We start from the raw sequence: 12475 nt of genomic DNA on the forward strand, positions 1-12475 counted from the left end.
AGAGTTTGGAGGGGAACAGCCTGAGCTTGAAATAATCTCTTAAAAATCTTGGCATATGTTTTCATTTAGATTCCAACAATAATCAAAAGCAAAAACTTTCCTGTTACTAAATACACACTATTGTGCATTTTGAACATATGCTTGCAGTCTAGTTGCTTTTGCTTATGGAACATATTACTGTGCCAACATGTCAGTGCCATGCCACACACCTCCCACAAAAGCATTGGCTTTTTTGGTTCCCGACATCAGCAGTCCGGTACAATATGAAAGCTTTTGTTTTACATTGTGTTCTATTCAGTTATTAGTTGTTTTAAAGCATGTTTCAAATATTTGGGGAGGTGAGAGGGTGGAGGAGGGGCATCCTTCGGGTGCTTGTTTGTTTGTGGAGGTGAGACCAGAGGACACATTAGTGTTCAGATGTAAACACAGATGGTGCTCCTGTGTGTGACCCTGTCCCTCTCTGCGTTTTCACAGTGAAGAAAGCCAAGCTGGATGGACCCCAAGGTAAGGAGCTGGGATCCTGGAAATAGAAAGAGGTGGAACACAGAGGGGGCGGAAGGGGATTGGCTGTTAAGTAATATAAATATTTAAGCAGATTGCAGACGCATTAGATGCTGTAGCCTTAGATAGAAAATAAAGATATAAATTCTTTCCCCACCAAAAAACAACATTTATCACATTATTATTATTATTATTATTATTATTATTATTATTATTATTATTATTATTATTATCAGTGGTTCTAACACTTTCTTCATCTCTCTCGGTTTTACAGAGAAGTTCAACACTTATGTGACTCTCAAAGTCCAAAATGTGAAGAGCACGACCATCGCTGTCAGGGGCAACCTGCCAAGCTGGGAGCAAGACTTCATGTTGTGAGTCCTTCATCATCTTCACACAAAAGTCTCTTGTGCTCTCCGCTCATCTGGTCTCCACTTCAACTATTTTAGAGTTTTGTTTTTTTTTTGGTCCATCCAAAGTGCCCTCTATCCCCGCATTGTTTCGTGCAGCTCTTCCGCCTTGAATGTGTACATCCGCCTCCAACATCTGCTTCATCCTCTTTTTCATGTGCTCTCCCCTGATGCCTCTGCCGCTCTCATCCTCCCCTTCTCCACTTTGGCTCTCCTCCAGCTCATCTCTCCTCTCCTCTGTCAGTTCTTCTCAATGCGGCTTCTGATCTTCATCTTCTCAGCCCTAGCTCTCTCCTCTCCCTACCTTATTTTACCCCTATGTTATCTCTTCCCTCTTCCCACATCGCCGTTCTCTCGGCATCATTAACAGCACTCCGCACCCAATTACTTTGTTTGGGACTTTTTTTTTTTTCATTAATTCCAATCAGCGAAACAACACTGGAGTGTTCAGACTATTTGACACGCCTTGAGATCTAATGTGGCATTAAAAGTGTTGCCACGTAACAGTATAGCGGATTAATGGTTCACATCATTTAGCCTGTGGGTAGCATCAGGCGGGCTGACTGCAGAGGCCGGTGCACTTGTATGGCGTTCCGGAGGCGTCGGGCATTGTACTGGGGTTGCATCAGTGGTGCTGTGTTATGTAATGTTTGGCTTGCAGAGAGGGGTGGGGGTTGCGGAGGGGACTTAGCGCCTTCCTTAAACTGCGTTTAAATGGCGGTGCCAACCCCACCCCCACCCCGACCCTCCCGCAGTCCCTGCTTGAATCAGAAAGGCATGTTTCTTAAAAGGAGTCAGCAGTGAGACGGACAAGCCTGCCCTCCCACTTCTTAATTAAAGTCACCACTTTGTCCCTCCAGGCATGAGATAGAATCACCTCCTCTGCCGCCTCCATCGCATTGCTCCCTCTCCTCTCCCCTCCTCGTTCATCCATCCATCTGTTCTTCCCTCTCTCTATCATTTTTTCTTCTCTTGCCGGCTTCCCGCTGCCTTCTAAATGTTTTATGCAAGATTCTCTCATGCCCCCTTTCAACTGAGATGTGTCCAAGTGAAGCCTGCAAATAATTCCCAGCCACACAGTGTGTGTTCGCCATCATAATGGACTGTGGTCCTAAGCTTACACTACTTCTTACAAGCTTTGGCTAATTTCAAGACCCAGAGTCTCTGATTTAGTAGCAAATACTGTTACGAAAGTATGTTGAAAACACATAAACATTTTTTTTTTTGTCATATACTGCATTATGCTGGTGTGTTGAATGTTAGTAAATGAGAAAGCAGGTGACTTCAACATTATGCTCATCATACCTTTGTCCGCTCAGCAGATTCCCTCTGAAAAATGCCACTCTCATGTTAATTCTTATCTTTTGAAGTCCCGCTCGAGCTCACATCTTTCTTATACCAGCTGTGATGACAGAGTTAGAAATATGGTGGAAGCAGAAGGGCCAGACAAGTGAAAACACAACTAAGTACATGCATACTGTATGTTTTTCACATTCGTTGATCATGTACATCTTTAAAACATGACACAGTGCCACCAGTAATAGTAATTGGTGTCAGAGTGTCAGATACAGACGTACATGTACACATGGTGGAATGTTGTGTAAATAGTTTTCATTACTCTCCACAGCACTCCAGTGACATTTTTCTCACTGTTCCTCCTCTACGTAGTGAAATCAGTCGTCTGGACCTGGGTCTGACTGTTGAAGTGTGGAACAAAGGGTTAATCTGGGACACCATGGTGGGCACCGTGTGGATTCCCCTCCACAGCATCCGCCAATCAAATGAGGTTTGCCAACCGTCGCCATCCCATCAGCAGCACAAGAGAAATATCCAGCCGCAATTACTTAATTTGGTGAAAGTTGAAATGGTCTTCCGCTGGGTTAGTTTGGTGTGTTTGAGTTGAGAAGTGTTGCTGTGTGTGCAGGAGGGTCCGGGGGAATGGCTCACGTTGGACTCGCAGGTCATCATGACTGACAATGAGATCTGCGGCACCAAAGACCCCACCTTGCACTTGGTGCTGCTTGACACACGCTTCGAACTGCCTCTTGGTGAGAAAAATAAGTGCTTCTGTCAAAATCAACTGTCATTAGCTGAGGAGAAGATTTGATTCGATTTTTTTTGCACATTTGCTTGTAGCGTATAGTCAAATACTGTATATGGACTTTTAGTCTGTCTGTGTAATTTATTATACTGACCTATTTTCCAAAAAGGTTAATCTGGTGTCCATTCACGCTGACTAAAGAGAGGAAGACTGTTTGGGTCCTTTCACTCTTGAGCTTCCTGTCAGTATTGATTAGAGCTCAATTTCATACTGTTCTCCTTCCTTCAATCAATATTGCATACTTAACTCCCAGTTTGTGGGCCTGGTCTATTTATAGGGCTTCTTAGGTCTAGGTGAAAATATTATTGTTGGTGTCAATGTATCCGGTATCCGGCAGATAATGTTAAAAGTGTTCTCATTATCATTAGGTCCAAGGGATTTTTTTTTTTTTCTTTCTTTTCATAGAGATAGTATGCTATGTGTAGTTTTTAGTGAAAAGCTACATCTTTAATCTATTAGTGGTGGTCTATGTTGATGATGATTCTTGATGGTGTTGTTTTTTAGACATTCCTGAGGATGAGGCTCGATACTGGGCCAAAAAGCTGGAACAGCTCAATGCAATGCGGGACCAAGATGTAAGTTGTCCACACAAACTCACAAACTGGAATTGGCTAAGCTTGTTTATATGCAAATAAAGTTTTTTTTTTTTGTCATTGCATAAATCGTCTCTCTAATGTCTTTGTTTGTTTCCAGTATTCCTACCAAGAGGAGCAGGAACGCCCCTTGCGCGTACCAGGGACCCAATGCTGTAAGTGACCAACCAAACCAAATCACAGTTTATTCAAACAACTTGTTTATGCAATAATAAACGAGAAAAATGCAATGACCAGTTTTGTTGTAATTACATTGCTTTTACGTGTGTTACAACATGTGGGTTGCTGTATGTCAGAGAAGAGTGGGTCCAGGTTCAAGGACTGTGAAAAATCAATAGTTGTATCAGGTTCTCTGAGGAGAGATGTGGCTGTTCTTCAACGATTAGCTCAGTCTGCCAACCCTGCTGAGCCAGCTGTCTGGTGCAGGTCGAAGGACTCGAAGGGGCGGCGTTGGTTCAGTCTGTGCTCCATTTTATGGGAACCTCAAAGAGTCAATGACGGTAAATGCATGTTTATGTTTTGACATAGGTCAGATCACAAGTTTTGTTTTTCTCCCTCCACAGGTAACTGGAGTCTATGGGGAGACCAACAAAGTAGGTATACATGCAGCAGATGGATTTCACAGAGCATGCTTTATGTTTTGTCACACATGCTTGTTATTTTAAAGTTTATCACATTAGATCTAAAGTGAAACAGGTTGTCGGATGGTGAAGTGCAACATTCAGCTATAATTAGATTCTGCGTGCATGAGCATTGATGAAAATGTTCCATCTGTGCACTTTAATTAACTAGTTATACATTGGAAATATATAGATGTAAGTAACGGGGGCAACGCTTTGACTCAAATCACATTAAATGCTAAAATAGTCATATTAATAAGTAACTGTTTCTTCATCAAACATATTTATTTTCATGTAATTAAGTATAATTCATATTTTTGGTTTTATGGAACAATTAATCAAGTGTTTTTCAAGTTCTAGTTTTCACAATTAGTTGTATGCTGAGCACACAGTGGATTAACCAAAACATTGCTCCCCACTGTGCATCTCTTCCTCGCGTGCTGCGACTTGTAAATTACTTTAGCCAAAGTGTTTGTCAGAGCAGGAAGTAGTGATGAATGTTGCAATGATGAAGAGGGGGGGGGGGGTTGTGGGGTGAGAGATGTAGCGACGAGGCAGTAGTAAGAAAGTTCAATAGCGTTAATTAGTGTTTACTCACCCAGACAAATTAAGATGAAGGTGTAAGTGGTGCATCGCCCATGTCAGCGCTGGTGGAGAGTGATGAATGATTAATGGGTGGCAGTTTTGCTTTTGACTGATTCAGCACTGTTAAAGTCTCTCATCACTTCACTCCAGGATGTTAATGTGTGATCTATGGGCAGCGAAGAAGTATTAAGCCTATCCTTAGTGAGCATGAATCTATTTATGTCCGGCTATGATGATAAGAATGAGAAATGTGTCAAGGTGTTCAGTGCCCTCCCAATGCTCTTCCTCTGGAGGTGGAAGGCTGTCATCGCGTCTTCATCACCTATAATTAACACTGTGCAGCAGTGTTGGCTTTGCCAGGGCCTGTTGTTTCTCTTTTGCGTTTTATAAAAAAAACAATCAGACATCTTCCTCGGTCTTGAGTTGAGAGAACCGCTCATTTTCTTTGTGTCTCTTGCCATGCACATCCTTGCAGATGAAGACCCAGACAGTGCTGTGGACGACAGGGACAGCGACTATCGCAGTGAAACCAGTAATAGTATCCCGCCTCCATACTACAGCACATCCCAGCCCAATGCTTCTGTCCACCAGTATCCCATCAGCCACCAGCACCGCAGCTCCAGAAACGTCTCCTACCCACACTCTGGCAACAGCCAAGACACGGAGTATCCCCAGCAGAGGACTGTCAGGTGTGGGCCTGCATCAGCTTCTTCAGACACTGATGATTATTATCTTTATATCAAATGATAAATAGCTGGTGAATTTTCTGCACAATCTTTTTTTTTTACCATTTTTTTTCCAAACACGAAAATAGGACCTTTAATCTGTTCAGGCAATGACCTCTGCAGCTCTAATGTCGCTCTGCTCTGCCTTAGTAAATATGGCTTCCATGATTATTCAATCTGGCTATCTGATGGAAAACACCAGCTGCCTGTGTGGTTGTTGACCCTCTGAGGCCTTGGCCATTCTTTTTCATTTCTTTCTAAGCTGTCTATGTTCACCTCATGCCTGTATTATCTCGTCTGAATTCATCCGGGCACTCACCAGTCCCTCCGTCTCTCTCCGCATCCCCCCGTCACTTTCCTTTTTGTTCAAACAGTCTCTATTTTGGGTTTATTGGCCTCATTTATCAAGGAGTAAAAATACCTTTTCATTGTTTGTTACATTTTTTTCTTTACTTCCTTTGTATCACCCTCATGTTCAGTTCCATTTTATTTTTGCCACTCCTTGTTCTCATGCTCGCTAACTGCCCTTTTTTAACAGACATCAGCACTTTTTCCAGGCCAGACGTGTTGAAAAGGCCTTTTGTTTGTGTAGCAACTGACAATTTGTAGCAGTAATACTCTTAACCAAACTTCCTCTAACACTGTGTTGATAACAGGATTTATGAGGTGCAGGCAAGCCATTTTTATGTATGTGCAAATGCAATAATAGCCTATACAAGTATATCTGTGTTCACCATAAAACTGTCCTTGCCAACTACTTCAATAATTAATCTCCCTTGCGCACGGTGCAGCCAACTCTTAACTTGTTTTCAATTTCTCTCCTCTCCTCTCCCATAACCTCATCCTCTCTGCTGTCCAGTCCTTCGGGGAGCTACGCCTCGTCTGCAGAGCTGAGCCGCTGCAGCAGTCAGCTGAGTGAAGAGGACTACGGCGTCGAGTATGGGGAGAGAGACCCCTACGACGAAAATGACTCCTACCACTCCTGCCACTCCTCGGTCAGCTACAGCAAAGGTTCCCCGGACTGGGACCCAGACGAGACTCAGGGGGCTTACAGTGATGAGGCAGACTACAGCAAAGACGGAGGAGAGGAGGTGGCCTTGTACGAGGAGGAGGACGGAGAGCTGTACGAAGGAGAAGAGGAGGGTCTCTATGAGGATGAGGAAATAATGTATGATGACGAGGACTTGTACAACATGGACGGGACTCTGAGTGAGGACATGGAGCCTCCGTTCACCCCGACCCCTACATCAACAGCTCCCAAGGCGCTGGATGGCCCCGCCTCCAAGCCGCCTCTCGAGAAGCAACCCTCCTTACACCAACAGCAGCCTCCTGCTCAACCGGCCAACCAAACATCTCATCCGTCTCACACTGCTGCATTGGCCCCATCAGTGCAGCCCCCTGCTGGACAGGCTAAGCAGCCACAAACGCAGCCTCAACCTGCCCCCTCAGCCACATCCTTCTTCTCCATGGCCAAGCCCCTGACGGCTGCAGTCACAGGCTTAGCTTCTACTTTCCTCTCCTCTGTTCCCACCACTCAGCCGGCGCAGTCCAACCCTCCACCTTCGTCTGCCTCTCAGCTGCACCCATCTGCCACTGCCAGTGCTGTCCCTCCATCTCACCCAGCTACCATGGCTAACTCCATCTCAAAGTCCCCGTCTACTGCCATGGGCCCTTCCTCACAGGACAGCCTGTCGGCTGGACAGCCCCAGGCCCATCTCAATGGCCTTGCCGCCACAGAATCAGCCCCTGAGGACCAGGACCAGGCTCTCCAGCTGGAGGATGAGCCATGGCCAGAAGAGGATGTGATGCTGGAGAAGGACGCCCGCACTCCACCAATGCAGTTAGAGGACGAGCTCCTAAGGGAAGAAACAGAGACAGAGGAGAACTTTGAAGAAAGCACGCCAGCCATGCCAGAAGAGGACAAAGAGATGCCGCCAGAGAGGTAGGAGTTGGGCTGGTGCGAAAGGGAGTCAGATCAATGAACCTAGCAGCTGAAATAGACATCAATAAACATAAGCGTTGGGGAGAAGAAAAGAAGCGCAGAGATAGCACCAATATTAGAAATGGTCAGCTAATGAATGTAAGCTGTTCTTATCTCAGTCCTCCAGTCATAGAGGAGCCCAAAGAGCCAGTGGATCCAGCAGTCAGAGCGAAGGAAAACTGGCTGAGACTCTACAATAAAGTCTTAGATCAGCTTCGGGAGGTAAGATCACAACTAGCTCTGTGGTTTGAAGCTCTAGTCCTGCTGTGTACAACGGTCCCAATCAAGTTCCTGAGCTTTTGGTACGTTTGAGCTCCATCCTGTTATCTCAAAAGTTAAAAAAGGCTCAGAGGAAGTCTCCCAACTCTTTAAATATGCATGTCTCGTGTATTATTTACGCATACAGACAGCATACACACAGAAAGTTCCTGAGTTATATTTGCAGGGTACTTTCTGCAAGACACCTGAAAGCTGCCTGACAGGTCTTGCTTTGTGTGACTGCTTAATTTTGGTTGATTTCAAATAAAGTAATTATAGCCTGACTGAGCAGGCATTTGAGTTTGCGTGCAACACCACAATTTACACCATAAAAACCGCTTGATTAAATTGCACACGTTCAGTTTTTTTGCTTGATCAGTTTTCACTTGCATATTTTATTCACATATTGTGTTGCTTTTCATTACATTTGAATTCAGTTGTGCAAAAAAAAATTTATCACTTGCTTCAATGTTTATGTTGATGTATGTCACGTTGCGTTTTCTTTTTTTGTGCATTTTGCTTCCCTGGGTTTTGTCTTTTTTTTTGTTTGTTTGTTTGTGCCGACCCACTTTGTTTTCTTTCCAGTGTCATGTCATTGCCTTAGTGACACTCGCATGCACTTTGCTCAGCCATCATTGGAGCATGCCAGCAGGTAGGTGAAACCCAATTGGTTGGTCCAGTCAAAGTCGACAGATGTTTTACTGAAGTCCTTGCTGTCTGCAGATAGTCTCCTTCACTGCGCGCGCTCATCGTTGCAACTTTATCATTTGCCTGATTACACAGATTCATGCTAAACTGAGGCAAAACATACAATTTGCATTGTCAGTGGTTTTAATAAAGCCATTAATGGAGGAATCATTAGTTGAATAGCAATGTCCTGTTTAGAGTTACATACGTTTACAACTTCTCCCACTTTATTATCCAGCTGTACAAACTGTGTAATGGTTTAAACAGATTTCAGGCACAAGGGCCATTTATCACAAGTTTCACTGACACACCACATAGGCAGCAACATTGCAATGAGGAACATTCTCACTGTGAAAAATCTATCACCAAAGTTTGTGAGGATAGTCACGAGGGTGTTTTTCCGTCTGACATTTGCGCTCTGCTTCTTTCAGGCTCGAGGAGAATCCTCCAACTCACTCTGGTTCGGTAAAGGAGGGTGAGTGTCTGATGTCACTTTTTGCAAAGCTGCCTTTTTTTCCTAACGCAACCTCGTGATCAGGTTGTTTTAATCAAGAGAATCCATTAAAGAGATTCAATTATCCGAGATGATTGTGGAAACTTGCCATCACTCTTGAAGAGGGAAAACGCCTTCCTGTAGTCTGTCTGGGAATCCTCCGTTCCTTTTTCATTCTCAGCTCATGGCAATTGGCCAGTGTGTATTGAACAGCAGTGGGCTGCCCTGACTTAGCGGGCAGGTCATTTGTAGATGAGCCAGACTTCAGAGTGGAACTGGAGCTGCATACTAAAGAAGTGCAAAGTTTGTCAAATAGAAATCCAGCAATTACACCCAGGAGTGCGGAGTGCTTGACCAAAGTAGTTTTTTTGAAATGCTGATGGAGGGAATAAAATTTTAGTAGCCAAACATAATTACATAATCAGTAAAATTGTAAGGACTCATTAAAGGGGACCTATTATACTCATTTTCGGGCTTTTGTATTTGATATCTGGCCCCTCCAGAGCAGCAACGCACGATTTTCCGCGCTGAAAGCTTTTTAGATTTGCGCATCTGGCGGCTCGTTTCCTCGTATTTACTGCGTCCTGCGAAAACGCTCTGTTTCACTTCACTCCACCCCCAGCCTTGCTGGTACACGCCCCCGCCCGGGGTCACTCTCTTCGTCGCTGCTGAGCCTCACTTCCTCAGTTTGCCGGTGCGGGAGTGAAGAGTAAACGGCAAACTTTACGAAACAGGCACAATTTAAACACTTACCGTCGTGAAGGCTTCACTCTTTAGCAGCTGTTTAGCGGCTAATCCAGCTTCGTACGGACCCAGCGCGGGCTGAGTTGCGACCGCAAGGCGGACCGAAGGTCCCTGGACGTTTTTTGTGCCTTCCGTGTCCCCGGAAATATATTTTACTTTGTGTACTGACCGTGTTTTTGTTTTGTATTTTTGCAAGACATTTTAATAGGGCTTAGAATGACTTTGTTTCATACTGTTGACTTGTATCAAAACACTGTCCTAGCAGAGAAAATATGTACGCTGAAACGATCACTTCAGTCATAGAGTCGTTTATTATGAGACAAGAATATCTGCACAACTTACGTCCACACCAAGCACAAAGCAGGAAGAGCTCTATACAACCCATGTTACCATGCTGGCAGCGTGAACATCGCTATAAGGAGCGAAACTTGCCAGTCAAAATCACTGCCTCTTCAGTTTGGCTGCCAGCGAACACAACACACGTAACAAGCAGAGCACGGAGTTAGCGGTGGTGGCTAACAGTTCATCAACACGATTCAACGGTTGTACGTCGCAAGTAGTCTTAAAACTAATGTTGCTTGAGGTCACAATACACTCACAGTCCTCATACATGTTTTCAAATATTGCCGTGGCTGACTATTGTCTCGTCGTCCACCAGGGGGCCGAGTCGAGTCCGTCTCACTCCCGTTGCCGAATGGACCAGAGGGGTCTGGCTGCAGACCGGTGTTCCATCGCATCCGCATTAGGCTGAACAAACCTCCAACATTTTCTCTGTTCGGTCCACTCCGACGGTTGTGGTCCTTGGTGCTTCAGTAGTCGCTCTGTATTTTTTATTTTATATTTTTTAATTTCCCTGACACCGAAAAAAACATTTTCTTGGAGCAGTGCATTGCGGAATCACTTCCGGGGCAGAGCGGGGGAGGGCGGAACCAGTCCGAGAGGGTGCCGGACCTTGGCCATAAAAGGAGCTCCGGCACACAGTGGCGTCACTCCGTGCCCAGTGTTGAAAAAAATCTCCGTGAACAGAGCGTTTAGAACCATGCCCAACAATTTGCAGGGCTCACGTCCAAACGCATGGACGTCATTATTTGACAATATCGAGATCGTTTGACGATAGGGTTCAACATTGTAACAGTTTTTAAAGCTCAGAAAAGTGGAAAAGCATCATAGGTCCCCTTTAACTAAGGGTACATTCATGACTTTACAGTGGTGCGCTTCATGATTACTGAAGTCTTTCATCTGTATTAAAGCTAAAGCTTTTTCAAACGTTGTCCCTTTTATTTATCTAATATCATTTGTGTAACAAATGTTTTTATGACACTGACTCAATGAAATAATAAAGAAGTCAACTTTAATGAATTATTTTTGCTATGACAAATGACTATAAGACTTAAAGTTCATTTGAAAAGCTGCCGTGATTGATTTAAAACAAAAGAAAAAAGAAAAAAAAAAGAAAATCACACATAACTGCGAAATCATATTTAAAATGCTGTTGCTTGCTTTCCTCACACAGGATGGGAGGTGCACTCTACAGTATTGACAGCATGCCTGACCTTCGAAAGAGAAAAGCCATCCCTCTGGTTAGGGATCTGGTAAGACACACAAACAAACTAAGCATGCCTCCACATTCATTTTCTGAGAAAAAAGTAATAGTTCTAATGAGCTTTTTGATCTAAATGCAAAATGATGGTGTATGTTGTCTGCCATTGTGGCTCACTCAAACACCTTGCTTTGCCAGCTGCCAATAAAAAAATGAATCAATATATTTAAATCTCCTCTGTTATTTCTTTGTCTCTGCTGCCTGCTTCTTGCCATCTGTCTTAGGCCATGGTAAGAAAAGGAAACACAATCTCTTTATTCTTTTATTTAAAAATTACCATTAGTGTCAAGCCACCAGTGGAGTTGACTCGTTTGCTGTTTCCAGTCTCTGGTGCAGAACTCCCGCAAGGCTGGAATCACCTCCGCCATGGCCTCCACCACCCTCGGCAACGAGGAGCTGGTGGGTTTCCTCACCTGTTTCATTGATTCCACTGTCCTGGATGGCTGCCGTCAAACTCATGTGTCCTCTTCTCTGTGCGCTCTGCAGAAAAGTCACGTTTATAAAAAGACCTTGCAGGCCCTGATCTACCCCATCTCTTCAACCACGCCGCACAACTTTGAGGTGTGGACGGCCACCACGCCTACATACTGCTACGAATGCGAGGGTTTACTCTGGGGCATCGCCCGGCAAGGCATGCGCTGCTCCGAGTGCGGCGTCAAATGCCACGATAAGTGCCAGGATCTTCTTAATGCTGACTGTCTGCAGAGTAAGCAGTGCACCATTCCACTCACTAATCAAACTTTTAAAATAATGATTAGTCTTTCAGTGTGTATTCCACATAAATTCCAAATCTATTTTAGCTACTCTTCTCTATCCTGCCCGATTGACGATCCGTTTTTCTTGTTTCTATCTGCTCCACATTTTTCTTTTAAATGGATCTCCTGAGTGATGCGCAGCCATCACTGGGCTCCTCTCTCCTCTTTTCCCTTCTCTTTTTTCTTCCAGTTTGCTTTTGCACCTGTAGAAGATTTTCTAATCCAATTCCACAAATGAAACATGCATTGCCATGTTAATTTTTTATGTCAATATGAAAAAAGACAGAATTGGTTATCTGTTGTTATCTGTTGAGATGTGCAGAAAACATAATATCAAACCTTGAGGTCATACAGTATACTTCGACTGTTTTACCTGGACAAAAAAACGTGTTCAAAGAGCACTTTTAAGGTGTGATGGAAAT

The 12475-nt window shown here is 44.2% G+C and overlaps 1 protein-coding gene across 1 annotated transcript in view; it reads left to right on the forward strand.

The window, feature by feature from the left end:
* The window catches only part of LOC142885054 (protein unc-13 homolog A), a 31119-nt gene that overhangs the window by 4926 nt on the left and 13718 nt on the right, over positions 1–12475 (forward strand). The window contains exons 3-17 of the mRNA XM_076021148.1: positions 475–504; positions 776–875; positions 2580–2697; positions 2836–2959; positions 3517–3587; positions 3706–3760; positions 4169–4198; positions 5286–5499; positions 6395–7477; positions 7636–7738; positions 8893–8936; positions 11212–11290; positions 11523–11528; positions 11623–11697; positions 11785–12004. Of these exons, the coding sequence (XP_075877263.1) occupies positions 475–504; positions 776–875; positions 2580–2697; positions 2836–2959; positions 3517–3587; positions 3706–3760; positions 4169–4198; positions 5286–5499; positions 6395–7477; positions 7636–7738; positions 8893–8936; positions 11212–11290; positions 11523–11528; positions 11623–11697; positions 11785–12004 (2352 nt within the window). The remainder of the gene's footprint in view (positions 1–474; positions 505–775; positions 876–2579; positions 2698–2835; positions 2960–3516; positions 3588–3705; positions 3761–4168; positions 4199–5285; positions 5500–6394; positions 7478–7635; positions 7739–8892; positions 8937–11211; positions 11291–11522; positions 11529–11622; positions 11698–11784; positions 12005–12475) is intronic.

Source organism: Nelusetta ayraudi, unplaced genomic scaffold, assembly GCF_046127955.1.
Source record: "Nelusetta ayraudi isolate G7.1 ecotype Tasmania unplaced genomic scaffold, CSIRO-AGI_Nayr_v1 ptg000011l, whole genome shotgun sequence".
NCBI classification, from domain to species: Eukaryota; Metazoa; Chordata; class Actinopteri; order Tetraodontiformes; family Monacanthidae; genus Nelusetta; species Nelusetta ayraudi.